This window comes from Heteronotia binoei, chromosome 8 (genome assembly GCF_032191835.1).
Source record: "Heteronotia binoei isolate CCM8104 ecotype False Entrance Well chromosome 8, APGP_CSIRO_Hbin_v1, whole genome shotgun sequence".
Taxonomy (NCBI): domain Eukaryota; kingdom Metazoa; phylum Chordata; class Lepidosauria; order Squamata; family Gekkonidae; genus Heteronotia; species Heteronotia binoei.
The window spans coordinates 133,058,815-133,086,201 of NC_083230.1; the positions used below are offsets into that span (position 1 = coordinate 133,058,815).

Sequence of the window (27,387 nt, forward strand, 5' to 3'; positions counted from 1 at the left end):
CCGGCAAGCAGAGGAACAAACGCTTGGCCTGCTGGGCAGGAGTGGCAGAGGCGGGCACCCAAACACAGGCCTGCTTCTGTTGTCTGTAAAGAGCAGGGGAGAGTCCAAAGCGAAGCTGAACTCCCTCCCTCTCTCAAACACACACACCTGCCCCCCCAAGCTCACAGGTGACTCCCCACCCCTGCCGCCATGAGTTCTCTATACAAAGCTAACCACCAGAGGAAAATGGTGAGCAATCCATGTGCCCTGCTGCCACATGCAGCAAAAAGCAACCTTTTCTATTGGGCTGCAATCACACCAGACTAATATGAGCACATATACGAACCTATGAAGCTGCCTTCCACTGAATCAGACCCCCCTGGGTCCATCCAAGTCAGTCTTGTCTCCTCAGACTGCCAGCAGCTCTCCAGGGTCTCCAGCTGAGGATTTTCACGCCTCTTTGCCTGGACCCTTTTGAGTTGGAGATGCCGGGGATTGAACCTGGACCTCCTGCTTCCCAAGCAGATGCTCTACCACTCAGCCACCGTCCCTGCCCTAAAGGTTTTGGGAGATCCATTGTTCATATGAACCTATGAAGCTGCCTTCTACTGAATCAGACCCCCCCCCCCCGGGTCCATCCAAGTCAATCTCGTCTGCTCAGCCTGGCAGCAGCTCTCCAGAGTCTCCAGCTGAGGATTTTCACGCCTACTTGCCTAGACCCTTTTTAGTTGGCGATGCCGGGGATTGAACCTGGAACCTTCTGCTTCCCAAGCAGAGGCTCTACCACTGAGCCACTGTCCCCTTCCCATATATATATGAACCTATGAAGCTGCCTTCCACTGAATCAGACCCCCCTGGGTCCATCCAAGTCAGTCTTGACTGCTCAGACTGGCAGCTGCTCTCCAGAGTCTCAAGCTGAGGATTTTCACGCCTACTTGCCTGGACCCTTTTGAGTTGGAGACGCCGGGGATTGAACCTGGGACCTTCTGCCTGTTGCCTTCAGGCAACCCACTCTGCTATCCCCCCTCAGCAGCCTGCAGAACTACCACTGAGCCACCGTCCCTACCCTAAGCCAAGGCACTGATTCTCTCTCCACCGAGAAACATCCCCCCACCACCACACAGGGCAGACCAAAGCCAAGGTAAAGAAGAACCAATGAGCAGCACACAGGAGGGCTTCTTCCTCTAAGCCAAGCTGCACTCTGCCAACAAGGGAGTGGCAGAGAACAGACACCCTGAGCTCCAGCAGCCACTAGGGGAAGGCAAGTTATTTCCATTTCAGCCATTACAGGGTTAACAAATGTTATTTACTGGAAACAGGATATTATGTACTGTAGCTTATACCCAATTAGAAACCAACTGATGTAAGCCTGGGGAAATCCAGAGGGAAATGGTTTGACATGTAACCTCAGTATTGCTCAATTAACTCCTTGTGTGTAAGAAAACTTTGATCCTGTGTGCAAGCTAAACATCACACGTTGTCCTTCCTGTCCCAGTGTCCTCTGGGAAGAAGGAAGGCAAGGACAATAGATGTAGTAAGCAATGTAGAATGCACGGTTTTATTTTCTTTTATCCCAAGTACCTTCCCACGATGTTTTCTAGTAGTAAACTTTACTTTTTTTATAAGCATAAGTCTTGTCTCCTTTTACACATGCACATCCCCTCTGATTTAAAAACGAATCTCTCAACAGACTCCCCCCCCCAAGCTCTTAGGGCCCCCCCAGCACTGCTCCACAAGCACCCACAGGTGAAGGAAACGCAGGTCTTCCCGAGGCCTTGGCAGAGTGCTTCATTCAGGGCCACAGAAGTCTGCAGAGCTGCCTCCTCCACAGTAGCCACAGCTCACCAGGAGGAACTTGTGGCCAGCCCCCTCCCCGAGCCCTGCCTGCCTCGGGATCTCCCGCCAGGGGACCTCCCTCAGCACAGCACCCACCTTGGCTACAAACTGCTTGTCCTTCTGGTCCAGGTTGGCTGTTGGAGCCATGTAGTCCCTCCAGATCCTCAGCTTGCGCTCCTTGGCATACCTGGTGTCAGATTGGCACACAGAAGGAGAGGGGGCTTAACAGGGTCCCAGCATGGGCTGCCTCCCCCAACACCCCCCGAGGCTCTCCCCATGCACCAGCTACCCTCTCCGGAGCCCTTTTCAGCCTCACTCTTTGGTGCACGCAGTTAATGGCATCTACAAAATCACTGAAACAGAATGGGCACTCTTGCCCGAGTAGGACAGTGAGCTGGCAGGAGGAAATCCCGCTTGCTGGGACCCTTCCTTTACAGAAAGCAACTCGACTGAAGGACTGTTCTCTACAGTCCCCCAAAGGGAGTAGCTGCAGGCTAGATGGCCCCCTGACAGCAATGCAGATCCTGTGCATTTAGGGGGAGGGCTTTGTGAGTTCCCTTCATTGTGCAGGGGGGTGGACTAGATGACCCTGGAGGGTCCCTTCCAACTCTGCGTGCCTCTAGTGGGAGCACCCAGAAGACCCTTCAGCTGTGAGTCTCTTCTCCTCCCTTCTCTTCTCCCAGCAGCAGAAACGCTGTAAGGGGAAGGGCGCCAGCCAGGGGGTACCTTTCTGCCGCACGCAGCTTTTCAGCTCCTCGGGTGTAGACAGCGATGGACCAGTCGACGCAGCGAGCAAAGCCTTCCTTCAACAGCAGCTCCGTGATGTTCCCATTCTGAAGCCACAAGAACAGTGGTGACCCCCAGCTCCCCACACTTGTCAGCCCCAGCTCAGCCAAGGGTGCTCCTCACCCAAGAGCCTCAAGGAAAACGTGAGTCGGCTGGGAATTCAGCACAGCTGGAACGGGGGTGGGGCTGAAATTTCGCCCAGCTTCCCTCAGTCAGGAAGTGGCCCCCAGAAGGCGGCAGCGGCAGCGTCACCTGTTGCTCCAGCAGTCTAGTCTGCCACCAGGCAATCTGGCTGCTGGAGATGGCTCCAGCTCCATTCTCCAGCCAGCCACTTCCCCTCTGAGGCCTGCCTGCCCACCTGTCAAGAGCCACGCCACAGCTGGGCTTCTCTGCAGGAGGCCAGTCCTCCAGATCAGCTGCCCAGAGTGGGGGTGCCTTCGCTTCCTACACTTAGCACGACTTGTAAAAGCGGCAGTTGGGGGAAGGCGAGTGGTCACAACAGACAGGGTGGCATCTGCAAGTTGTGTGCTCCCGTTTGGCTAACAAAGTGTTCCATGTCCCCGCTACCTGCCACTGACACAGTAGCCGCCTCGAGTCTCCACGTTTCTTCACCATGGACTGACCACCCACGCGTTGGAGGACCCGGGAAGTGGGGGCACTGAAACTCCATGCCTCCAGGAAATAACACCCAAATTTAAACACAAAGACTTTGTTTGGTAGGCCACACCTTCCTCGCATCATCATAGCAGAATGTAGACGGCACAGAATAAAAAAGCATAACATGGAGAAACGTCAACTGCAGGGTGACATGATAGAGGTTTACAAGATTATGCACGGGATGGAGAAAGTAGAGAAAGAAGTCCTTTTCTCCCTTGCTCACAATACAAGAACTCGTGGGCATTCAATGAAATTGCTGAGTCCTTCTTCACCCAAGGGGTGATTAACATGTGGAATTCACTGCCACAGGAGGTGGTGGCGGCTACAAGCATAGCCATCTTTAAGAGGGGATTGGATAAAAATATGGAGTAGAGGTCTATCAGTGGCTATTAGCCACAGTGTGTGTGTGTGTGTGTGTGTGTGTGTGTGTAATTTTTTGGCCACTGTGTGACACAGAGTGTTGGACTGGATGGGCCACTGGCCTGATCCAACATGGCTTCTCTTTTGTTCTCATGTGACATACAGAATCCCTAGGGCAGGTTCAGGAATGCCGGGAAGAAGGTGTGGTCTACAAAAACATGAGTATTACCTAGGACATGCATCAAGTATCATTTGATACGGGGGCCTGGGAGAGTTAGTCAGGCGGACTCAGAACATTCTAGTACAAGTACAAGTTAAGAGTACTAGGAATTTAAATTTGGATTTCATTTTAGAAAATTCAGCATTTCTTGAGGCAGTCCAGCTTCCTGCTTGGCGTCTTTTCCAGACTTCTCAATGTCAGTGCTGAGCCTCCCTCGTGAGCTGGCCCAAGCCCCAGGCAGGACACTCGCTTGGCCCGACTCCCAGGAGAAGAGCTCCGTCCCTTCTGACAGAGAGCTGGGGGGAGACAAGAGCAGCAGAGGCCAGGCCAGCTGAGAGGGGGCCCCTTCACAGGGCTAGCCAGAGAAGTGGGCAGGACCTCAGGGCCTGGGGCCAGCTCAGATGGGGGACGGGGGACAGGGACTCTGTCTCTGCTCTGGGCAAATCTCACCCCAACACAGACCCCAAAGGGCCCCAGGCCTCCCTCTCCCACCCTGCACAGCCACTGTCAGGCAGCTACACTCTCTTGTGCTCCAAAGAGCTTCCCTGAAGACAGTCATGCCGCCCTGCCTCCCCCCTTCTTCAGAGGGTGGCTTTGCCCTGAGCCCCTAATGGCCACCCTTAAGCATGCCCCCCCCAGCATTTGCTGGCATTCTTCCCTCCCCACCATCAAAGGGGAGAGCCAGGACAGCCTCACGCTCAGCACAGATTCTGAAGCGGCCTCCACAGCACAAGAGAAGCCATGTTGGATCAGACCAGTGGCCCATCCAGTCCAACACTCTGTGACCCATAAGAACAGAAGAGAAGCCATGTTGGATCAGGCCAATGGCCCCTCCAGTCCAACACTCTGTGACCCATAAGAACAGAAGAGAAGCCATGTTGGATCAGGCCAATGGCCCCTCCAGTCCAACACTCTGTGACCCATAAGAACAGAAGAGAAGCCATGTTGGATCAGGCCAATGGCCCATCCAGTCCAACACTTTGTGTCACATAAGAACAGAAGAGAAGCCATGTTGGACCAGGCCAATGGCCCCTCCAGTCCAACACTCTGTGTCACATAAGAACATAAGAGAAGCCATGTTAGATCAGGACAGTGGCCCCTCCAGTCCAGCACTCTGTGTCACATAAGAACAGAAGAGAAGCCATGTTGGATCAGGCCAATGGCCCCTCCAGTCCAACCCTCTGTGACCCATAAGAACAGAAGAGAAGCCATGTTGGATCAGGCCAATGGCCCATCCAGTCCAACACTCTGTGACCCATAAGAACAGAAGAGAAGCCATGTTGGATCAGGCCAATGGCCCATCCAGTCCAACACTCTGTGTCACATAAGAACAGAAGAGAAGCCATGTTGGATCAGGCCAGTGGCCCCTCCAGTCCAACACTCTGTGACGCATAAGAACAGAAGAGAAGCCATGTTGGATCAGGCCAATGGCCCCTCCAGTCCAACACTCTGTGACCCATAAGAACAGAAGAGAAGCCATGTTGGATCAGGCCAATGGCCCCTCCAGTCCAACACGCTGTGACCCATAAGAACAGAAGAGAAGCCATGTTGGATCAGGCCAATGGCCCCTCCAGTCCAACACGCTGTGACCCATAAGAACAGAAGAGAAGCCATGTTGGATCAGGCCAATGGCCCATCCAGTCCAACACTCTGTGTCACATAAGAACAGAAGAGAAGCCATGTTGGATCAGGCCAGAGGCCCATCCAGTCCAACACTCTGTGTCACATAAGAACATAAGAGAAGCCCTGTTGGATCAGGCCAGTGGCCCATCCAGTCCAACATTCTGTGTCACACAGGGGCCCTCAGGAGGTCCACCAGCAGGGCCAGAAACCCACCAAAGCACCACAACATATAGAGCATCACGGGCTCCAAGTGTTCCATCTATACCTACTGGCTAAATAAGCCACTGATGGACCTCTGCGCCAGATGTTTATCTAATCCCCTCTTGAAGCAAACTATACTTGTAGAAACCACCACCCCCTGTGGCAGTGAATTCTATGGGCTTATTACTCTTCGGGTGAAGAACGACTTCCTTTTATCGTTCCAAACCGACTGTTCATTAATGTCACTGAGTGCCCATAAGTTCTTGTACTGTGAGAAAGGGAGAAAAGCACTTCTTTCACTGCCTTCTCTATCCCACGCATCATTTTGTAATCTTCTATCATGTCACCCCCTCAGTCGACATTTCTCCAAGCCCTAACCTCTTTCACCTTTCTTCACAGGGAGTGTTCCACCCCCTTAATCATTTCCGTTGCCCTTTTCTTCCATCACACCCCACCACACACACTTACCGGGTGAAGGATCGTGCCCAGGATATTCTGGTTGTGGCAGCTTTCCAAGACAATCTGCACATCTCTTTGCAGCAGCCGGGACTCTGTGAAGAACTTGGCTTCTGCTGCAAAAGGCTCCGGTGTCTCCGTGCCGTCTGCTTCCCGCTTGAAGGTGGGGCACTAGCAGAAGACCAGCATGGTCAGGGCAGCAGAGTAACTGCAGCTTGTGTGCCATGAACGTAACACACCCACACAGTCCCCGCCTGCTTATGACACACAGGGCGGGCATCGCCCCCCAGAGGTGGCAGAGAGGCCCCCCCACTTGGAAACAGCATCAGACACAGCAGCAGAGCCCCTTGAGAGCCTCTGGCCCCCCATCCAGAACCGACAAACCCCCCTTCCCCCACACGGTGGCAGGCGCAGCCACTCCCAGCAGCATAAGGAGAAAGTGTGTGCCCCCCCCACCCATGGAGCCTCACCTTAATGCCGGAGAGCATGACTGTGACCAGGTAGTAGTCGGGGAGGAGCAGGGCTCGCACAACACTGCCGTCCCGGACGTGTTCGATGATAGCTGCAGAGCAGAATGGAAGAGCTCAGTGCCCCACTTCCAAGGGGCTTTCTACCACCACCCCCCCAGGCACAAAGGGAAGCCAGCTCAGCCAGCACCAGCGTCTCAGCTGACCCCTGCCCCATCCTCAGCAGGCCACTCACCGTTGACGGGCTTCTGGTGCAGGGAGTCCACAAAGTGGCGGGGGTTCTCTATGGTGTACTTGAGGTCCCGGATAGTGTGGGAGCCGGTCCCATCGCTCCACATGCCCTTCTTGGCGATCCGGGCCTGGCCTTCCAGCTCAGCCAGTCTGCTCTGCTCAGGGCTGCAGGAAGTTTTCCATCAGACAGCAATCCAAGCACACACAGAGGCTGGCCGGCAGGGGGTCTGACCCCTACAAACATGGCCATGCCCTCCCCATGCTGCTTCTGAGCCCCAGAAGACAGGGGGGGTCCCCATGCCCTCCCCAACACAAAAACCAGCCTGTCAGCTCAGTCCCAAAGAACCCTCCACACCGGCAACCAGCAATGAATGTCCAAGCAGCAAAGGGGAAGCCTGAGACAGAGCAGCAGACAATTCAGGAAGGGAACCAGGATGGAGGTATTAAAATGTGCATACCACACCCTTCCCCCTGGCTCAAGGCAGCACACGATGCATTATGGCAACTTCCAAATAACTACCCCCTCCCTTTAAAGGCCTGCAGCACAGCCTCGGTTACAACAGCCTTGCAGAGCCTCCTAGAAGTCTCCCCTCCCCAGGAAGCCCAATCCACAGAGCGGGAGCAGAAGCACAGCAAGCGCTGGACCTCACAGGAGGGAACCAGAAGGCAGGTGGCCCATGGGGAGAGGCGGGCCTTCAGGTACCCAACCCACGTCCAACACCAGGAATCGGACTGCGGGATAAACTGGCAGCAACTGACCAGCAGAGGAGCCCCGGAGGAAGAAGGGTGGGCTGCTGCATCCTGGGAGTGTATTCAGTGAGGCTCCAGCATCAGCCCCAGGGGCACCGCTTCCAGCTCCAATCCACTTAATGCTCCCCCCAGCAGGCCTCTCCAACTGCCAAGCCTGCCTCTCCCTCTCGTGGGCAAAGCTGGGAGGATTCCCACAGCCCTGGCACGGGTCACCTCGAGAGCGGCCAAAAGAGAGCCAGGCCAGATGAGGCCTCAGGGGGGCGGTGTGGCAGGAAGCCCAGCAGCATCAGCTCAGATACCCCTGCAGCCTCCCTCCCGGGCTCTCTCCCAGGGCCTCTCCTCCATCGCATCCGCTTCCTCCTCACCCGGAAGATGCAGGGCCCACTGGGGCCTTCCTGGCCTCTCAATATGCTCAGCACAGTGGTGGTGCCGCCAGGTGCTACACTACAGCACAAAAAGATCCCCAAGAAGCTGGCATTGCTGCTGGGCAGGACGCCTGCCTCAGGCCAGCCACTCAGCACTCCTGACCCCCAGAGAAGCAGCTCAACAGTCCTCCTCTAAGCTGCCATGAGAGCCCCAAGCGGAGGGAGGGGGCCGAGGGAGGCACAACACTGCTCCCCCCCCCCGGCCACGCTCAGTCCAAGCTGTGAACCAGAAAGACAGCTCTGCAAGTTGCCAGCTCCTCTCTCTGCCCAGCCAAAAAGCCCCTCCACCATCATCTGGCGAGGTCCCAAGGAAGCAGACCACAGGAGATGACCAAGAGGGCCACCAGGTCGTTCCCCCCCCCCAGGCAGCAAGCCAGAGCAGGAGCCTGAGTCCCCCCCCCCTTCCACCAGCTACCACAGGACGCAGCAGCAGCAAAAGAGGGGCCCAGGGGCAGGATCCTTCCTGGGTGTCAGGAGACGTACTTGTTGGCACGGATTCCTTCCCGGCGACTTGCCAAGCCTTCGGCCACCAGCGACTCAGCAATGTTCTCCCCGGCTGTGTCTGGTGAGACAAGGAAGTGGAGGTCACAGGAGGGCTGAGAAGAGTGGAGCAACATGGCCCGAGAGGCCACCCCCCAAGGGACTGCCTGGCCCACGGAGGGAGTACAGCCCCCTCCCCACCATAAGCCCACCCACGAGCCACAATCCCACCACAGCACGGGAGGGTCTTCAGCCAGGCTCGACAGCTTCTGGCCGCTGCTGCCACACAGTGCCCTTATGACTGTGGAAGGTCTCCCCTCCCTCCCCTTTCCTGATACTCCAGAGAGCGGCCAGTGGGCAGGTGGGGCGAGAGGGTGAGACGGAAAGGAAAGAGACGCTTTGGAACCGGAGCCAGCCAGCGCCTCATTTCCCTGTCTGGCACAGGCCCATGTTGGGGGGTTTCTCTCAGGTGCTGCTCTGAAGTTCCCGTCAACATTGCTGCCAAATGTGTCAGCTGCGCAGGGCAGGGGAGCCATTCCCACCACCCACCCCCAGAACCCCACTTTCCCCTCACGCCACTGTCCACCCAACGGCCTAAAAGGACCAGTGTTGCCTCTAAGCTGAGCTAGCTGGCAGTTTTTTAGCCTCCGGCTCACACATTTTTGTCTCAGCTCAGGAAAAATGATGCCACAGCAAACTAATTTCTGCAGAAGCTCACAACGTAGAATTTTTCCCCACAAGACTTGAAAAAGAAGAAGAAATTGGATTTACCCCCCACCTTTCACTTCCCGAAGGAGTCTCAGGGAGCCTCCCCTCCCCACAACAGACACCCTGTGAGGCAGGTAGGGCTGAAAGAACTCTGACAAAAACTGCGCTTGAGCAAAACAGCCCTGCAAGAAATGGTGGCTGGCCCAGGAAAAGAAGAAGAGGAAGAAGATATTGGATTTATATCCCGCCCTCCACTCCGAAGAGTCTCAGAGCGGCTCACAATCTCCTTTCCCTTCCTCCCCCACAACAGACACCCTGTGAGGTAGATGAAGATGTTGGATTTATATCCCGCCCTCCACTCCGGAGAGTCTCAGAGCGGCATACAATCTCCTTTACCTTCCTCCCCCACAACAGACACCCTGTGAGGTAGATGAAGATATTGGATTTATATCCCGCCCTCCACTCCGAAGAGTCTAAGAACGGCTCACAATCTCCTTTACCTTCCTCCCCCACAACAGATACCCTGTGAGGTGGGTGAGGCTGAGAGAGCTCTCACAGCAGCTGCCCTTTCAAGGACAACCTCTGCCAGAGCTATGGCTGACCCAAGGCCATTCCAGCAGCTGCAAGTGGAGGAGTGGGGAATCAAACCCGGTTCTCCCAGATAAGAGAGCCATGGCTGACCCAAGGCCATTCCAGCAGCTGCAGGTGGAGGAGTGGGGAATCAAACCTGGTTCTCCCAGATAAGAGAGGCATGGCTGACCCAAGGCCATTCCAGCAGGTGCAAGTGAAGGAGGGGGGAATCAAACCCGGTTCTCCCAGATAAGAGAGCTCTGGCTGACCCAAGGCCATTCCAGCAGCTGCAAGTGGAGAAGTGGGGAATCAAACCCGGTTCTCCCAGATAAGAGTGCCATGGCTGACCCAAGGCCATTCCAGCAGGTGCAAGTGGAGGAGGGGGGAATCAAACCCGGTTCTCCCAGATAAGAGAGGCATGGCTGACCCAAGGCCATTCCAGCAGCTGCAAGTGGAGGAGGGGGGAATCAAACCCGGTTCTCCCAGAAAAGAGTCCACACACTTCACCACTACACCAGACTGGTTCTCCTAGGAGTGAGGAATCCAACCCGGTTCTCCCAGATAAAATCCATGCACTAAACCACTCACTCAACTGGCTCTCTAGACAGCTTAGCGGGAGTAATGAGGAGGAGTCTGTCCCGGACATGAGCCCCCCACTCAGGGGTGCCAGAAGTCCCCTCCCCTCCCCTCCCCTCCCCCCAGCCAGACGCACCCCCTCCTCCCTCAGAGACCCCCCTCTCCCCTCAGAACGGCCTCAGCAACAGCTCTGCCACTCCCTTTTCCCCTGCCCAATCAGCAGTCTCACTCCCTCCCTGCACAGCCAATCAGCACGTGCCTCGCTGCTCTGTTCCTTTCCAAGTGCAGGAGGGGCAGCAGAGGTTGGCTGAAGGGACACAAACCCACCAAAGAAAGGACTTGTGGGAAGGCGGCAGCCCCCCCATCATGGCATGCCAGGGGGTGGGGTGTCCCTTGGCATGAACTGCCCCCCACGACCCCCCCAGCCTCAGCCGGGCTCCCATTGCCTCTCACCCATTCACACAACTTGAGCAGAGCTGGGAGGGAATTGGGCGGCCTCCGACAGGCAGGCTTCTCTGCAAGCGGGGTGGGGGGGGGTCTCACAAGCCCAGGACCACGCAGAGGGCCAGAGAAGCCAGACCCAACTGGGAGGGGGAGCTGCTGGCCTCCCCAGCTCTTCCCCAGGCCTGGGTCAGCAGCACAAACACCCCACACAGACACACACTCTCTGGAGAAAGAAGAGCAGCCAGGGAGGAAAACCTCTTTAAATGTTGTAGAAGTTTGTCCAGAAACACCTCTTCACTGTCTGGGCCTCCTGACCATCCCATCAGCCAAAGAAGCCAAGAGGGCTGGAAATTACAACAAAGCTCCAGGCGACAAAGGATCCCAAAATCTCCAAGCAGGAACTTGGAGATGGCCAACACCAAGGACAAGGAGTGGGCTGAGACTGGGGGGAGAGTCCAGCCTCCAGCCAGGGAGACCAGGTCACCTCAGCCACAACCACAGGCATGCGGGGGCTGCCCTAGCAGGGCCCCAATCCTCCACCCCCCTCACTCTTGAGGAGACAGGGTGTGACTCACAGGATCCAAGTCTCACTGCAGCAGTCTGGACCTGGGCGGCCGCAGGCAGACGGCTCATTTAAAGATGCCGTACATGTTAAAGCGGGCCCAATCAAGCCTGAAGAGCTCAAATAACTCCACTGGTCCTTTATGAGAAGCCAAGGGTCCCTGGCAAAGACACGGATGCTGGGGAAAGCTGAAGGCAGCAGGAACAGCTGGAGATGGAGGGGCTCAGTCAAAGAAGCGGGATTCCAGCATTCCTAATTCCTCCCCCCACACACAACATTCCTAACATGGAAGCTGAGAGATTTGAACGGAAAAGCTCCTCAGAAGTATTCCTGCGTCTTGGGATGAAAGAGAGGCCTTTCAAGACAAAGTCTTACTCACACGGAGCAGGAAAAATTTCCTGTAAGGTAACCCACAGTATTACATGGCAGGAATTCCTATCCATCCTGCAGGCATATTCAACATGCATAATGATAACTTTTATTGCTTAAATGTCAAAGCTGCCAACAATTAATAAGCCTTAATGTGCTTAGAGATTATTAATTTGATGTCTCAATTTTACATCTCATGATACCAAAACCAAGCGCTGTACAAGCAACCAAAAAATGGAAGGGGGAGGTTTATATATGTGATGTGAGATACCAAGTAGTAAAATTCCAGAGTAACTGGAACTCCCTGAAACAAGGACCAAAACTACTGGGGGGGTGGAGTCTGCAGACAAGGACGGACCCCCCCTTCTCTGGCAAGCATGCCCACTTCCCTTGGGTCTGTCCTTGCCCTCATTTTGACCCAGGTTTATTAGCAATAGAATAATTAACAGGCATTCTCACATTCTGACATGTGACTGTTTTACGGTTTCCCATGCTAAGGCAACCCAGATCAAAGGTTTTCTGAATTGGATTTTAACTTTGTACCACTTGGCATTCCAAACCCCGCCAGCTATATGTGGCTCTGCTTACTGTACCTCATTCCTTGTCTGAAGAAGTGCGCAGACACACGAAAGCTTTCATTCTGAATATAACTAAGTTGGTCTTAAAGGTGCCACTTGACTCCTATTTTGTTCTACTACTTCAGACCAACACGGCTGCCTATTTGGTTCTGAAAACGTGTGCTTTCACTCCACCTGAATCAGTTGTTCTTATTTTTAGACTCCTGCAAAAGGGAAAGATCCACTCGCCCCCGTTTACTCCGAGGACAAGCGGCCCCTGTGGAGCGGAGACAGTCAGCCTGGCCCGGGGGAGCTCCTGCGCTCATGCCTGGGGCTTCGCCCCGTTTGTCTCTCATGGGCCCCCCAGGTGGAATCCAGCACCCGCAGCAGCCTGAGTCCCACTCCTCAAGTCTAAGCTCCGGTTTGCACCCCATTCTAGGCCAAACAGTCTCCCCCCTTCCCACCTAAGCTGGCTGCTGCTCCTCTCCAGCAAGGCCCCCCGGACTTTGCTTCGACACCCCCACCACCCACAGCAGAGGACAGCCAGGGGCATCTCATGTCTACCCTGCATGACTGAGGAGCGGGTCTGGCCTCCCCACCTGAATCCAACCGGCAGGTCTGCTGGGCTCCTCCTCCTCCTTCGCCAGCGCCTGCACACTTCCCTCCCTCCCTGGCCGCCCACTGAGTTCCTCTCAGTCCTGCACAGGCACCTTTTGTCAACAGGAAGCAGAGGACAGAATCCAGGCCATGGCCAGCAGCGCCCACCCAGAAGTCCCAGGCCCAGCAGCAGCTAGCCCACCCGCCACCCCCGCCCACCCTTGGCTGCCAAGGGACACGGCCTTTTTCTCCCTTCTGCCTGGAGACCACACTGGCCTGGCTCACTGCGAAGGGAGGGGGGAGGGGTGAACATGACCTTTCATCAAAGAGTTCAAGCGCAGAAACTTTGGGGAAAAGATAAATAGCCTGGGAGTTAGGCTGCAGGAGGGGCCTGTCTGCCACCTAGAACCCTAGAAGAATTGGAAGGGCTCTTCAGGGTCATCTAGTCCAACCCCTGATAAGAGTTGCAAAATACAGGAACTTCACAAACCTGCAGCTTGAGAGCCAAATGTGGCTCCCCCAAAAACCAAGCAGGGCTCTCAAAAAATAAAATGGACATTTAAAGGGAAGGGACAATGGGGGGCCAGGATGCCAAAGCAACCAATACATGAAGAGACTTGCAGACAGCCATGTTTATAGGTCTAAAAGGCTCCTGGAAGAAGGGCTACAGAATGGGAAATGACAGAAGTGAACATCTGCCAGGAATCCAAGCGTGAACCAGGCACAGAGTTCTGCCAGGGCACTTCAACAATTGCACAAGGTGCTCCTGTTTATATTTGTTACTAATTGCACAACCTCACTGTGTGCGACTTCCCAACAAAAGCTTTGCAAGAACCAGCATTTGGACGGAGGAGCCTTTATGGGAGATTACTCAACCCATCCATCAGCAGTTCTGCTGTTACGCAAAGGAGCCTCTCGCCCACTCTCTCTGCGCCAAATGTTTGCAGAGGCCTGCCTCTTTCAATGGAAGAGGCTGCTGACCCCTGGATGAGCAACAAACATCCTGGGAAGAACTTCCTCACAGCAGGCAGCAACGCAACAGGCAGAGCCCTGAACACTTTGCAGGGGGGAGGGTGGGGCTCACCTGCCTGACGAGAGGGCTGCTCGCAGCCTCACCAGAGTAAAAGGAAGACGCAAGAATGACATTGCTAGCCACTTTCAGTCCCCATTGGGGAGAAGATAACGATATTGGACTTATATCCCACCCTATACTATGAATCACAGAGTAGCTCATAATCTCCTTTATCTTCCCGCCCCCCACAACAGGTAGGTGGGGCTGAGAGAGCTCTCACAACAGCTGCCCTTTCAAGGACAACCTCTGCCGGAGCTCTGGCTGCCCCAAGGCCATGCCAGCAGGTGCAAGTGGAAGAGTGAGGAATCAAACCCGGTTCTCCCAGATAAGGGAGCTCTGGCTGACCCAAGGCCATTCCAGCAGCTTCAAGTGGAGGAGGGGGGAATCAAACCCGGTTCTCCCAGATAAGAGAGCTATGGCTGACCCAAGGCCATTCCAGCAGCTGCAAGTGGAGGAGGGGGAATCAAACCCGGTTCTCCCAGATAAGAGAGCTCTGGCTGATCCAAGGCCATTCCAGCAGCTGCAAGTGGAGGAGTGGGGAATCAAACCCGGTTCTCCCAGATAAGGGAGCTCTGGCTGACCCAAGGCCATTCCAGCAGCTGCAAGTGGAGGAGTGGGGAATCAAACCCGGTTCTCCCAGATAAGAGAGCTCTGGCTGACCCAAGGCCATTCCAGCAGGTGCGAGTGGAGGAGGGGGGAATCCAACCCGGTTCTCCCAGAGAAGAGAGCTTTGGTTGACCCAAGGCCATTCCAGCAGCTGCAAGTGGAGGAGTGGGGAATCAAACCCGGTTCTCCCAGATAAGAGAGCTCAGGCTGACCCAAGGCCATTCCAGCAGCTGCAAGTGGAGGAGTGGGGAATCGAACCCGGTTAAGAACATAAGAAAAGCCATGTTAGATAGATAGATAGATAGATAGATAGATAGATAGATAGATAGATAGATAGATAGATAGATAGATAGATAGATAGATAGATAGATAGATAGATAGATAGATAGATAGATAGATAGATAGATAGATGAATTTATTGTCATTGTTCTCAACAAAAAGAGAGCAACGAAATGAGGTGCTCTTCCACAAACATACCAACACATCAAACACACATATTCATAAACCATTTAAATACATCTAAAACCATTAAACCATTTAAACCATTTAAACACATCTAAAACGGATAAACATTCATAAAACCATTAAAACCATTTAAACCATTAAATAAACATTCATAAAACCATTAAAACCATTTAAACCATTAAATACATCTAAAACAGATAATCCTTCATAACCCTGCATTTAACCTAACCACAGCACTTGGATAGAAACTGTCCTTAAATCTGTTTGTCCTAGCCTTCAACACTCTATATCGTCTACCTGACGGTAAGATCTCAAAAAGCAAATGGCCCAGATGTGTATGGTCCCTTAGGATCATTTGTATCTTCCTTTTACATGCCATATTATACAGATCCACCAATGAGGGGAGAGAACATCCACAAATCTTTTGTGCTCTTCTCGTCACTCTTTGGAGGCCAATGTCCCATCCAGTCCAACATTCTGTGTCACACAGCGGCCAAATATATATATATATATATATATATATATATATTCCACATGTTAATCACCCTTTGTGTGAAGAAGTACTTTCTTTTATCCGTTTTAACCTGTCTGCTCAGCAATTTCATCGAATGCCCACGAGTTCTTGTATTGTGAGAAAGGGAGAAAAGTACTTCTTTCTCTACTTTCTCCATCCCATGCATTATCTTGTAAACCTCTATCATGTCACCCCTCAGTCGACGTTTCTCCAAGCTAAAGAGCCCTAAGAGTTTCAACCTTTCTTCATAGGGAAGGTGTTCCAGCCCTTTAATCATTCTAGTTGCCCTTTTCTGACCCGAGCCCATTCCAGCAGCTCCAAGTGGAGGAGTGGGGAATCAAACCCAGTTCTCCCAGATAAGAGAGCGATGGCTGACGCAAGGCCATTCCAGCAGCTGCAAGTGGAGGAGTGGGGAATCAAACCCAGTTCTCCCAGATAAGAGAGCTCTGGCTGACCCAAGGCCATTCCAGCAGCTGCGAGTGGAGGAGTGGGGAATCAAACCCAGTTCTCCCAGATAAGAGAGCTCTGGCTGACCCAAGGCCATTCCAGCAGGTGCAAGTGGAGGAGTGCGGAATCAAACCCAGTTCTCCCAGATAAGACAGCCATGGCTGACCGAAGGCCATTCCAGCAGGTGCAAGTGGAGGAGGGGGGAATCAAACCTGGTTCTCCCAGATAAGAGAGCTCTGGCTGACCCAAGGCCATTCCAGCAGCTGCAAGTGGAGGAGGGGGGAATCCAACCCGGTTCTCCCAGATAAGAGAGCTCTGGCTGACCCAAGGCCATTCCAGCAGCTGCAAGTGGAGGAGGGGGGAATCCAACCCGGTTCTCCCAGATAAGAGAGCTCTGGCTGACCCAAGGCCATTCCAGCAGGTGCAAGTGGAGGAGGGGGGAATCAAACCTGGTTCTCCCAGATAAGAGAGCTCTGGCTGACCCAAGGCCATTCCAGCAGCTGCAAGTGGAGGAGGGGGGAATCCAACCCGGTTCTCCCAGATAAGAGTCGCACACTTAACTACTACACCAAACTGGGAGGAAGGCGAGACACACTTCTCTAAATCCGCCAACAAAAAGCACAAAGACCCAGCTGGGGTCTGCTGATCTCCCAGTCTTTTGCCACAGGGCAGCACAGAAGGCAAAGCAGAGCTCAACACCCCCACCCCCCATACTGTGCCCAGCTACCTGCCACGTACCACTCCCAGCAGAGGAGGCAGGGTCAGGAGGCCTTGGGCAGCCCATGGTCTGCCTGGTCAAGCCTAGTGTGTGTGTGTGGTTGCCTTCCCAGCGGCTCTCACCTCGCCCCAGATACACCGTCCCGTACTCCCGACCTTGCGCTGTCTTGTACTCCACCGTGAAGCAAACCTCCTTCCCAATCAGCTTCTTGCGCAGGAATTCGCGGGCTGGAAATCCCCAGGGCTGTCGGGAGAAAGCAACTGGCTGCAGGTCACCTGTGGGGGGGAGGGGGGAGCCCCTAAGCCCAGCTTTCCCTTCTTCGGACAGAAACTCTAACCAACCTCCACCCCCCCAGGCTGCGTGCTGATCTGGAGTGTGGCCCCTGGGTCTAGGAGGGCCAGCTGCTCCGCTGCTGAGACTTCACCCAAAGTGCCGTACAGGAAGCCGGGAGGCTGACCGGGAGACAGCCTGGCAGGCCCCCACAGCAGCTGCAACCACACGTCAGCGGCTCGGAGGCCCCCACCCCCTGCCCCCACCCCAATTCCTTCCCTGAGGAGCCAGACTCCGGAGCAGGCAGAGAAGCCCAACACAGCTTTGCCTCAGAGCAGCCAGGCCATTCTCCTCAAGGGAGCTCCCTTTTCAGCAAGGGAGGAATGGTCTGTCCTGTGCCATGCAGAAGGCGGCGTCGGCAGCAGTGCGGAATCTGCCCATGCCAGACAGCACCATGGGTTCAGGAAGAACCAGCATGCCCAGAGAACAGGCAACACAGCAATGCAGCAAAAGCACCTCTGGAGTCCCAGCTCTCCAGCTGGCGTAGAGCAAAGAGACCCGGGTGCCTGCTGCTGAGCCCAGAGGGGGCCGCTCTTGCCTCCAAGCCCTTCAGCTCCCTCCCTGGGGGGTCGCCCTTGCCAGGCCTGGCTTGCCCCGCCCCCCCTCCAACAAAAAGCAGCCCGGCTGAACATTTGCCTGCAGCCAGAAGGCCAGCAGCTTGGCTGGTTTGAGCCTGGCCAGAGCTGCTTCACCTCTTGCCCCCTGGTCCCCACAGCCAGAGGCCTACCTCGTCAGGGGTGTCCTTGGCCTCCGGCTGACCAGCAGCTGCCCGACGGGCCAGGTTCCCAGCTCGGATGTTGCTGAGGTTGATCTGTCTCTCGGGCGGAGGTCCCCCACGAGGTTGGCCTCGGACGATGATGGCGCAGCCTGAGAGGACCTAGGGGGAGGGGGGAGAGCGTCACGCAAAGCCCCACAGCTGTTCTGCCGCACCAAACCTCTCATCTGGCCCAAGAGCAGCCAGGGGCCTCTGGGAACCCCACAAGAGGGGCAGGAAAGCAACCTGGAAACCCTTGGCTGGTATGGCGGCCCCGTTCCATTCCCCTCCGCTTCCCTTCCCCCTCACTGACTGAGCTGCCCCTCCCGGAAGATGTGCCTCCTCCCCCTTTGCTGAAGAACTCTGGCTGGCCCACCAGCCCACAGGATGGGATTTCAGCTGCTGGCTCAGCCCAGGAACCTGACGGAAGGATCCGGAGCCCCCTTTAACAACTTAAATGGCACTCAAGGCCCTGGGACACTCAAAAGGAACAAACTCAATATAGATAACTGTGAGCTAAAACCAGCCCACGCACAGGCTTTAATTCTTATGTTTCAGGCTAATGAGAGTTTCTTAAGCTTTTCACAGTGACTTCATATTGAGAGGCTTTTGTTCCAGTGTTTTCCCAAACATGCCAGTACCCTTTCACTGAGTATCTCTGACCCTTTAGGCTTCCGGAAGGCTAGTGCACTCTTTCCAGCAACCAAACCCCTTCCCTTGAATCACACCAGGGCTCATCTTGAGTTCTTAATGAACTCTTAAGGTCTCCAAAAACAATTTCTAACCACACCAGACCAAGGATCTTTTCCGCACCCTTCAGAGGTATTCTGGGTGGGTATGGAATTTTCTCTTCTCTCTAAAGAACTGTCCCCTTTCCTTGGCCCACATGGGAGTCTCCATCCAACTACCCACTAGTCCTTGCCAACTTTCTCCCATTTCCCCTGTCTGTGTTAAACTAACTGCTCTCAGTCAGGGCTGGATTCTAACATTGTCAGTGTGCAACTCTTCTCAGCAAGGGCTGAAATCAGACTGAATCTCTCCTCAGCATCCAGTTCAGAAGTCTCTCACTGCTCAACTGATGCTAACGAAACAGATCTCTTGGAACTGCCTCTCACGCGAGGCTCTCTGGCTCGGTGAAGAATTAACCCTTCACAGTCCTTTAGCACTTCTGACATTAAGAATCACAAGACTGAGAAACCTGCAGAACAGTTTAGCCTTCTAAGACATTCAAGAAATTGAACAAGAAATTAAACACAATCTCTCATCCAGACTTAAAAACAGACTTGGATTTCCTTATTCAGTACAATTCTGATAGTTGAGCAGGACTCACTTTTTAAGTTACTTCCACCCGGCAACATTGGGGGTCTTCTGCTGTTCTATAAACACCGTCCCTCTTCACAGGCAGTAGCAGCGTCTGACCTTTTACAGATATTAATTTGCTCCTGCTTCAGACGGCTTCTTCCCTGATATACCCCGTTTCGTAACAGTTTATTTGCACCTCATCAGAGAGGCTGGAGCCACGGACCTCTTTCTGCACCCACTACGTACAGCAAAATAACAAAGTAGGAGTCCAGTAGCACCTTTAAGACCAACAAAGTTTTATTCAGAATGTAAGCTTTCCTAGCCATGCAGACTCCATCAGACAATGGACAACAATGAAGTATGCATGCATATTCCATTCTGAATAAAACTGTTGGTCGTACAAGGTGCTACTGGCAGAGCTGGCCCATGGGCGGATGGTGCCCCAGGCATGCTCCCTGCCCCCCGCCACTCTCCTTCCCTTCGCCCCCCCCCCTGCTGCCAAGGCTGGTCCTTCCCCACCGTCTTTCTTTCTTTCCCTTCAACCCCCCCAACTGGTCCTTACCCCGTCGCAGCCGTCCTCCTTCCCTTCAGCGCCGCGCTCCTTCACTCCCCCCGCTGGTCCTTCCCTGCAGCCCCCGTTGCCCACCTTCCCTTGCCCCCCCCCCACCCGCCGAGGCTGGTCCCCCTGCCCACTTTCCCTTCCCTTCCCTGCCATCGCCCTCCTTCCCAGCTTCAACGAGGCTAGCGTGGCATCTTATCTTTTGAAGAGCCCGCGGGAAGAGAGTTTGCTCCCCCTCCTTCCCAGAAGCAGACGTGAGGGGGAGCGAAAGGGACGGACGGCAAGCGGGCGACTTGCCGTGGGTGCCGGGAGGGGAGGAGCCCGATTGGGCGCCCTAGGCAACCGCCCCGTGTGCCCCGCGGGAGGGCCGGCCCTGGCTACTGAACTCCTACTTTGTTCTGCTGCTCCAGACCAGCGCAGCTGCCCATCCGGATAGTTTCTCCAGACTCTTCCACAGGGAGAGGTTTGTGCCAGGACCATGGAGGCCCCTTCCAGCTCCATGACTCTGGGCATCTCCCAAACTCCTCCTCCTCTGGGTTGACTCCTGCTGCTCCCCCTGCGCTGGAGACCCCCAGGCTGAGGAGACAAGGCTGACTTGGATGGACCCGGGGGGGGGGGTCTGATTCAGTAGAAGGCAACTTCACAGGTTCAGTCAACAGGGACAGGGTTTACAGGCCGCTGTGCTAAGTAGCTGGCAGGTCACTCCCTCCTGTTTGGAGAGGGCTGTGCCAGGAGCTGGCTAGAAAGGGCACACTTCTTCCTCTAGGGCTGGGGGGAGGGCAGCTTTCATCCCTGCCTTGCTAAGAACCGAAGTCCTGATAAAACCATAGAATCCTAGAAACACAAAGCTGGAAGGGGCCGCAGAGGCCAGCTGGCCCAGGGTGGCCATGCTACAGCTTAGGAGCCCCTTGTGGCTCTTTCACACATATCGGGTGGCTCTTGAAGCCTCCACTGCCCCGTCAGCTGGCCTGGAGAAGGCAGTTCTCTCTTGGAATCGCTTCTCCAAGCCAAGCAAGCCGGCAGCTTGGAGAATGCATTAGAAGTTGAAGTTGCTTTCTTTCCACCTCTCTCTCACTTCTCCCTCCACCAGCTATATCCCTCCTTCCCTGTGGCTTTCAAATACCTGGTGTTCATGTTTTCTGGCTCTCAAACATATGACATTTATTCTATGAGACTCTTACATTAAACAGGTTTGGTCATTTCTGATCTAATACAGCCCACTGGTCAATACAGGATCAGCCTAGAGCATCCCTAAGAAGTGTTCCTCCAGCCGCTGCTTCAAGACTGCCAGTGTGAGGTGGGGAACTCCCCACCTCCCTTGGTAGCTGGTTCCACTACTGAAGAAGAAGAAGAAGACATTGGATTTATATCCCGCCCTCCACTCCGAATCTCAGAGCGGCTCATCATCTCCTTTATCTTCCGCCCCACAACAGACACCCTGTGAGGTGGGTGGGGCTGAGGGGGCTCTTTACAGCAGCTGCCCTTTCAAGGACAACTATGGCCAGAGCTATGGCTGATCCAAGACCATTCCAGAAGGTGCAAGCGGAGGAGTGGGGAACCAAACCCGGTTCTCCCAGATAAGAGACCTATGGCTGACCCAAGGCCATTCCAGCAGCTGCAAGTGGAGGAGGGGGGGAATCAAACCCGGTTCTCCCAGATAAGAGAGCTCTGGCTGACCCAAGGCCATTCCAGCAGCTGCAAGTGGAGGAGTGGCGAATCAAACCCGGTTCTCCCAGATAAGAGAGCTCTGGCTGACCCAAGGCCATTCCAGCAGCTGCAAGTGGAGGAATGGGGAATCAAACCCGGTTCTCCCAGATAAGAGAGCTCTGGCTGACGCAAGGCTATTCCAGCAGCTGTAAGTGGGGGAGTGGGGAATCAAACCCGGTTCTCCCAGATAAGAGAGCTCTGGCTGACCCAAGGCCATTCCAGCAGCTGCAAGTGGAGGAGGGGGGAATCAAACTCGGTTCTCCCAGATAAGAGAGCTCTGGCTGACCCAAGGCCATTCCAGCAGGTGCAAGCGGAGGAGGGGGGAATCAAACCCGGTTCTCCCAGATAAGAGAGCTCTGGCTGACCCAATGACATTCCAGCAGCTGCAAGTGGAGGAGTGGGGAATCAAACCCGGTTCTCCCAGATAAGAGAGCTCTGGCTGACCCAAGGCCATTCCAGCAGGTGCAAGTGGAGGAGTGGGGAATCAAACCCGGTTCTCCCAGATAAGAGAGCTCTGGCTGACCCAAGGCCATTCCAGCAGGTGCAAGTGGAGGATGGGGGAATCAAACCCGGTTCTCCCAGATAAGAGAGCTCTGGCTGACCCAAGGCCATTCCAGCAGGTGCAAGTGGAGGATGGGGGAATCAAACCCGGTTCTCCCAGATAAGAGAGCTCTGGCTGACCCAAGGCCATTCCAGCAGGTGCAAGTGGAGGAGTGGGGAATTAAACCCGGTTCTCCCAGATAAGAGAGCTCTGGCTGACCCAAGGCCATTCCAGCAGGTGCAAGTGGAGGATGGGGGAATTAAACCCGGTTCTCCCAGATAAGAGAGCTCTGGCTGACCCAAGGCCATTCCAGCAGGTGCAAGTGGAGGATGGGGGAATTAAACCCGGTTCTCCCAGATAAGAGAGCTCTGGCTGACCCAAGGCAATTCCAGCAGGTGCAAATGGAGGGGTGGGGAATCAAACCCAGTTCTCCCAAATAAGAGAGCTCTGGCTGACCCAAGGCCATTCCAGCAGGTGCAAGTGGAGGAGTGGGGAATTAAACCCGGTTCTCCCAGATAAGAGAGCTCTGGCTGACCCAAGGCCATTCCAGCAGATGCAAGTGGAGGATGGGGGAATTAAACCCGGTTCTCCCAGATAAGAGAGCTCTGGCTGACCCAAGGCCATTCCAGCAGGTGCAAGTGGAGGATGGGGGAATCAAACCCGGTTCTCCCAGATAAGAGAGCTCTGGCTGACCCAAGGCCATTCCAGCAGGTGCAAGTGGAGGAGTGGGGAATTAAACCCGGTTCTCCCAGATAAGAGAGCTGTGGCTGACCCAAGGCCATTCCAGCAGGTGCAAGTGGAGGATGGGGGAATTAAACCCGGTTCTCCCAGATAAGAGAGCTGTGGCTGACCCAAGGCCATTCCAGCAGGTGCAAGTGGAGGAGTGGGGAATCCAACCCGGTTCTCCCAGATAAGAGAGCTCTGGCTGACCCAAGGCCATTCCAGCAGCTGCAAGTGGAGGAGTGGGGAATCCAACCCGGTTCTCCCAGATAAGAGAGCTCTGGCTGACCCAAGGCCATTCCAGCAGCTGCAAGTGGAGGAGTGGGGAATCCAACCCGGTTCTCCCAGATAAGAGAGCTCTGGCTGACCCAAGGCCATTCCAGCAGCTGCAAGTGAAGGAGGGGGGAATCAAACCCGGTTCTCCCAGATAAGAGAGCACTTCAGCACTACTGAACAACTCTGAGTGTCAAAATACTCAGCAAGAACCTTCCCGCCCTCCATTTAAACCCATGATTGTGAGTCCTCTCCCTCCTTTGCTTCCAACAGGAACAGCTCCCTGCCCCCCTTCTCTAAGGGACAGCCCTTCAAGAGAGCCGCCCTGTCCCCCTCTCAGCCTCCTCTTCTCCAGACTGAACATTCCCAAGTCCCTCATCAGCCTTTCCTCCTTGCAGGGCTTCTTGGTCTCCACTAATACATGAAAGCCCCCCCCCCACCACCACCACCACACCAGAGACCTCCCGGGATTCATGGGACATCTGACTACGGCCAACCGCCACGGGTTTCCTGAAAGGCAAACCACAAGGAGGGAGAGAACACCCGGATTCCACCCTTCACAGGACTTTTCAGTGCCCCGTGGAAGCCAAGCATGGACAACAGGGATACAGCTTTGCCTCACTCCAGATCCAAGGGATCCCAAATCCTGGACTTCACCTGCAGCTGGAAAACCCTCTTTAACAACATATAAGCTTAGGTGAGAAACGAATCGACAGGACAACTGGATGGCAGGTTAGTTCAAAGAGCAGCACAACCCCTTCAGTCCTGCAGTTCTGGCAGCCCCCATCTCAGAGTATGAACTACTGACTGAGCCACCAGCCTAGGAAGACTCCGGGCAGAAAGCTTCCTTCATGGCACCGGCTGGCAGGGGCAGGCCCGCCTCCTCCAGCCAGAAGTGTCAGCAGGCATCCCTGACACGGACTTGGCCCACAGACGCCAGCAAGGGTGCCTCGCACAGCAGGGTCTCCCCTCCGCCTTCCAGCCTCCTGTGTAGCGTGAGGAGCCCCACGTCCAAGCCAGGGCTCTAGGAAAGCACCCTTCCCCTGAGGTCCTGGATACCCAAACCGGGCTACACAGCAGTCAGGGGTGTGCATTTCACCCACAGCAGCCTGGTTCCACAGAGAAGCCACAGCCAACAGGATCCAAAGGCAGAGCCATGCAGGCTCCAAGGACTGGCTAGAAGTGATTCTCCCAAACACCTGGCTGCACCGCAGAGAGGCAGGAAAGCAACACCCCCTGGACATCCCGCTTCCCCCATCCTCTCGGCCAGGAGGGACCCCCCCTTCCTTCCCTCCTCCCAAGGCAGGAACTCCCCCACCCACCGTGGCAAGAGAAGGCCCCACACACAGCAGCAGCAGCAGGTGCCCCCAACCCCGGCTTGCTCCTGCAAGGATGCTTCCAGACCCACGGCCAGCTGCCCACTCAGAGGCCAGGAGCAGAATCCCCACCCCCTGCCCGGCCACCCACAGGGTGACCTTGGACCCGTCCTTCCCCTCGCCAGTTTCACAGGGCAGACAACAAGCAGCCAGGTGCAGAACCACCCCCTTGCAGGAGAACAGGTAGAAGCACTGGGCGGGCAGGGTCTCTGCAGCAGGGGCTCCAATGCCCTCCCTGGAGCCTTGCCTGGCGCCCCTCGCTCTCCAGCAACCCCCAAGAAGTCCTCCCCCTCCCCACGCAGAAGCACTGAATGGGGGGCGGGGGGGCACAACCAAGGCAGCTGCCCGACCTGGCCAGGAAGACCGGCCACCAGCTAGCCCAGGCTCTGCCAGGTGCCCCTAGCCAGGGGGACGAAGCACCCAGTGACCAGCCTGCCCCGAGAAGCAGCTGTGGGGCCGCTGCAGCTCCTGCGCTGGCAGAAGAGGGCCCGGGGAGGGAAGCCTTGCAAGCCCCCGCCCCAGTCCAGGCATGGAAAGGGAGGGCAACCCCCAGAGCCCCCCCCTTCTCCATCCTCCCCCACAGGGGCCAGGAGCGCCCTGGAGGGGCGGGTGGGAGGCACTCTGCACATGCCCAGAGGAGGAGGAGGGTCAGGGCTGGGTTCACCGCGCTGCAGGGTCTGGGGGGGGCAGGTGGGAGGCACTCTGCACATGCCCAGAGGAGGAGGAGGGTCAGGGCTGGGTTCACCGCGCTGCAGGGCCTGGGAGGGTGGGAGGCACTCTGCACATGCCCAGAGGAGGAGGAGGGTCAGGGCTGGGTTCACCGCGCTGCAGGGACGGGGGGGGCGGGTGGGAGGCACTCTGCACATGCCCAGAGGAGGAGGAGGGTCAGGGCCTGGGGGGCGGGTGGGAGGCACTCTGCACATGCCCAGAGGAGGAGGAGGGTCAGGGCTGGGTTCACCGCGCTGCAGGGTCTGGGGGGGGCAGGTGGGAGGCACTCTGCACATGCCCAGAGGAGGAGGGGGTCGGGGCTGGACTCACCATCTTGCCCATGCTGCGCTGCCTGGGGTGGGGGGCACTCTGCACATGCCCAGAGGAGGAGGGTCAGGGCCTGGGGGGCGGGTGGGAGGCACTCTGCACATGCCCAGAGGAGGAGGAGGGTCAGGGCTGGGTTCACCGTGCTGCAGGGTCTGGGAGGGTGGGGGGCACTCTGCACATGCCCAGAGGAGGAGGAGGGTCAGGGCCTGGGGGGCGGGTGGGAGGCACTCTGCACATGCCCAGAGGAGGAGGAGGGTCAGGGCTGGGTTCACCGTGCTGCAGGGTCTGGGAGGGTGGGGGGCACTCTGCACATGCCCAGAGGAGGAGGAGGGTCAGGGCTGGGTTCACCGTGCTGCAGGGTCTGGGAGGGTGGGGGGCACTCTGCACATGCCCAGAGGAGGAGGAGGGTCAGGGCCTGGGAGGCGGGTGGGAGGCACTCTGCACATGCCCAGAGGAGGAGGAGGGTCAGGGCTGGGTTCACCGCGCTGCAGGGTCTGGGGGGGGCGGGTGGGAGGCACTCTGCACATGCCCAGAGGAGGAGGAGGGTCAGGGCCTGGGGGGGCGGGTGGGAGGCACTCTGCACATGCCCAGAGGAGGAGGAGGGTCAGGGCTGGGTTCACCGCGCTGCAGGGCCTGGGGGGCGGGTGGGAGGCACTCTGCACATGCCCAGAGGAGGAGGAGGGTCAGGGCTGGGTTCACCGCGCTGCAGGGCCTGGGGGGCGGGTGGGAGGCACTCTGCACATGCCCAGAGGAGGAGGAGGGTCAGGGCTGGGTTCACCGTGCTGCAGGGTCTGGGAGGGTGGGGGGCACTCTGCACATGCCCAGAGGAGGAGGAGGGTCAGGGCCTGGGGGGCGGGTGGGAGGCACTCTGCACATGCCCAGAGGAGGAGGAGGGTCAGGGCTGGGTTCACCGTGCTGCAGGGTCTGGGAGGGTGGGGGGCACTCTGCACATGCCCAGAGGAGGAGGAGGGTCAGGGCCTGGGGGGCGGGTGGGAGGCACTCTGCACATGCCCAGAGGAGGAGGAGGGTCAGGGCTGGGTTCACCGTGCTACAGTGTCTGGGGGGGGCGGGTGGGGGGGCACTCTGCACATGCCCAGAGGAGGAGGAGGGTCAGGGCTGGGTTCACCGCGCTGCAGGGTCTGGGAGGGCGGGGGGCACTCTGCACATGCCCAGAGGAGGAGGGGTCGGGGCGGGACTCACCATCTTGACGATGCCGCGCTGCAGGGCCGGGGGGGCGGCCGGCGCGGAGGCTGCGGCGGCGGCAGAAGAGGACGCGGCCATGCCGAGGAGGAGCAGGAGGGCCGAGGCGGGCGAGGGTCTGGCGGCGGCGGCGGCGAGAGGAGCGGATGGCCGGAGGAGGAAGGCAGGAAGGAGGGAAGGGGCGGGCGCAGGCGCAGCAACCACGGGAGCCCCGCCCCCAGGCGCCGCTCGACCAATCGCTGCCCGGCTCATCAAGCCGCGCCCACCGCGCCCCAGCCTGGCCAATGGAGCCGTCCAGCGGCGGCAGTGGAGGGAATAGGCCGCATTCAAACCGCGACGTCGCGGCGACGGAGGCGGGATTTCCGGGGCACGTTGGCAGAAGGACACGTAGGCAAAGAGCTGCACGCGCGGCGGCCCCACGTGGGAGGCGAACGGGAAGCGGGTCCCGGGCCCGACGCCAAGAGCGCATGCGCAGATCCGGGAAAAGGGAATCCCGGGGAAACCCCCACCCCCCCACGTGACAGTAGGCGGGGCTCTACCATCACTGCGCCCGCCCTAGCCCCGCCCCGCTGAAGGGAGGAGAAGGCGCCAGTTGGCTGCAGCGGTGAAGCGAGGAACTCTTATAAGGAAGAACCCGGTTTGATTCCCCCCATCTCCCCTTGCAGCTGCTGGAATGGCCTTGGGTCAGCCATGGCTCTCTTATCTGGGAGAACCAGGTTTGATTCCCCACTCCTCCACTTGCAGCTGCTGGAATGGCCTTGGGTCAGCCATGGCTCTCTTATCTGGGAGAACCAGGTTTGATTCCCCACTCCTCCCCTTGCAGCTGCTGGAATGGCCTTGGGTCAGCCATGGCTCTCTTATCTGGGAGAACCAGGTTTGATTCCCCACTCCTCCCCTTGCAGCTGCTGGAATGG

At 56.5% G+C, this 27,387-nt stretch overlaps 1 protein-coding gene across 1 annotated transcript; it reads right to left on the reverse strand.

The window, feature by feature from the left end:
* Positions 1-1,767: 1,767 nt before the first annotated feature.
* On the reverse strand, positions 1,768-26,725 carry LOC132575846 (staphylococcal nuclease domain-containing protein 1-like). Its single transcript, XM_060244533.1, has 9 exons — positions 26,474-26,725; positions 17,734-17,883; positions 16,799-16,919; positions 8,475-8,553; positions 6,821-6,981; positions 6,589-6,680; positions 6,131-6,289; positions 2,542-2,648; positions 1,768-2,002 (listed from the first exon to the last, which is right to left on the reverse strand). Exons 1-9 carry the CDS (start codon positions 26,723-26,725, stop codon positions 1,768-1,770), a joined length of 1,356 nt encoding a protein of 451 aa, XP_060100516.1.
* Positions 26,726-27,387: the final 662 nt, after the last annotated feature.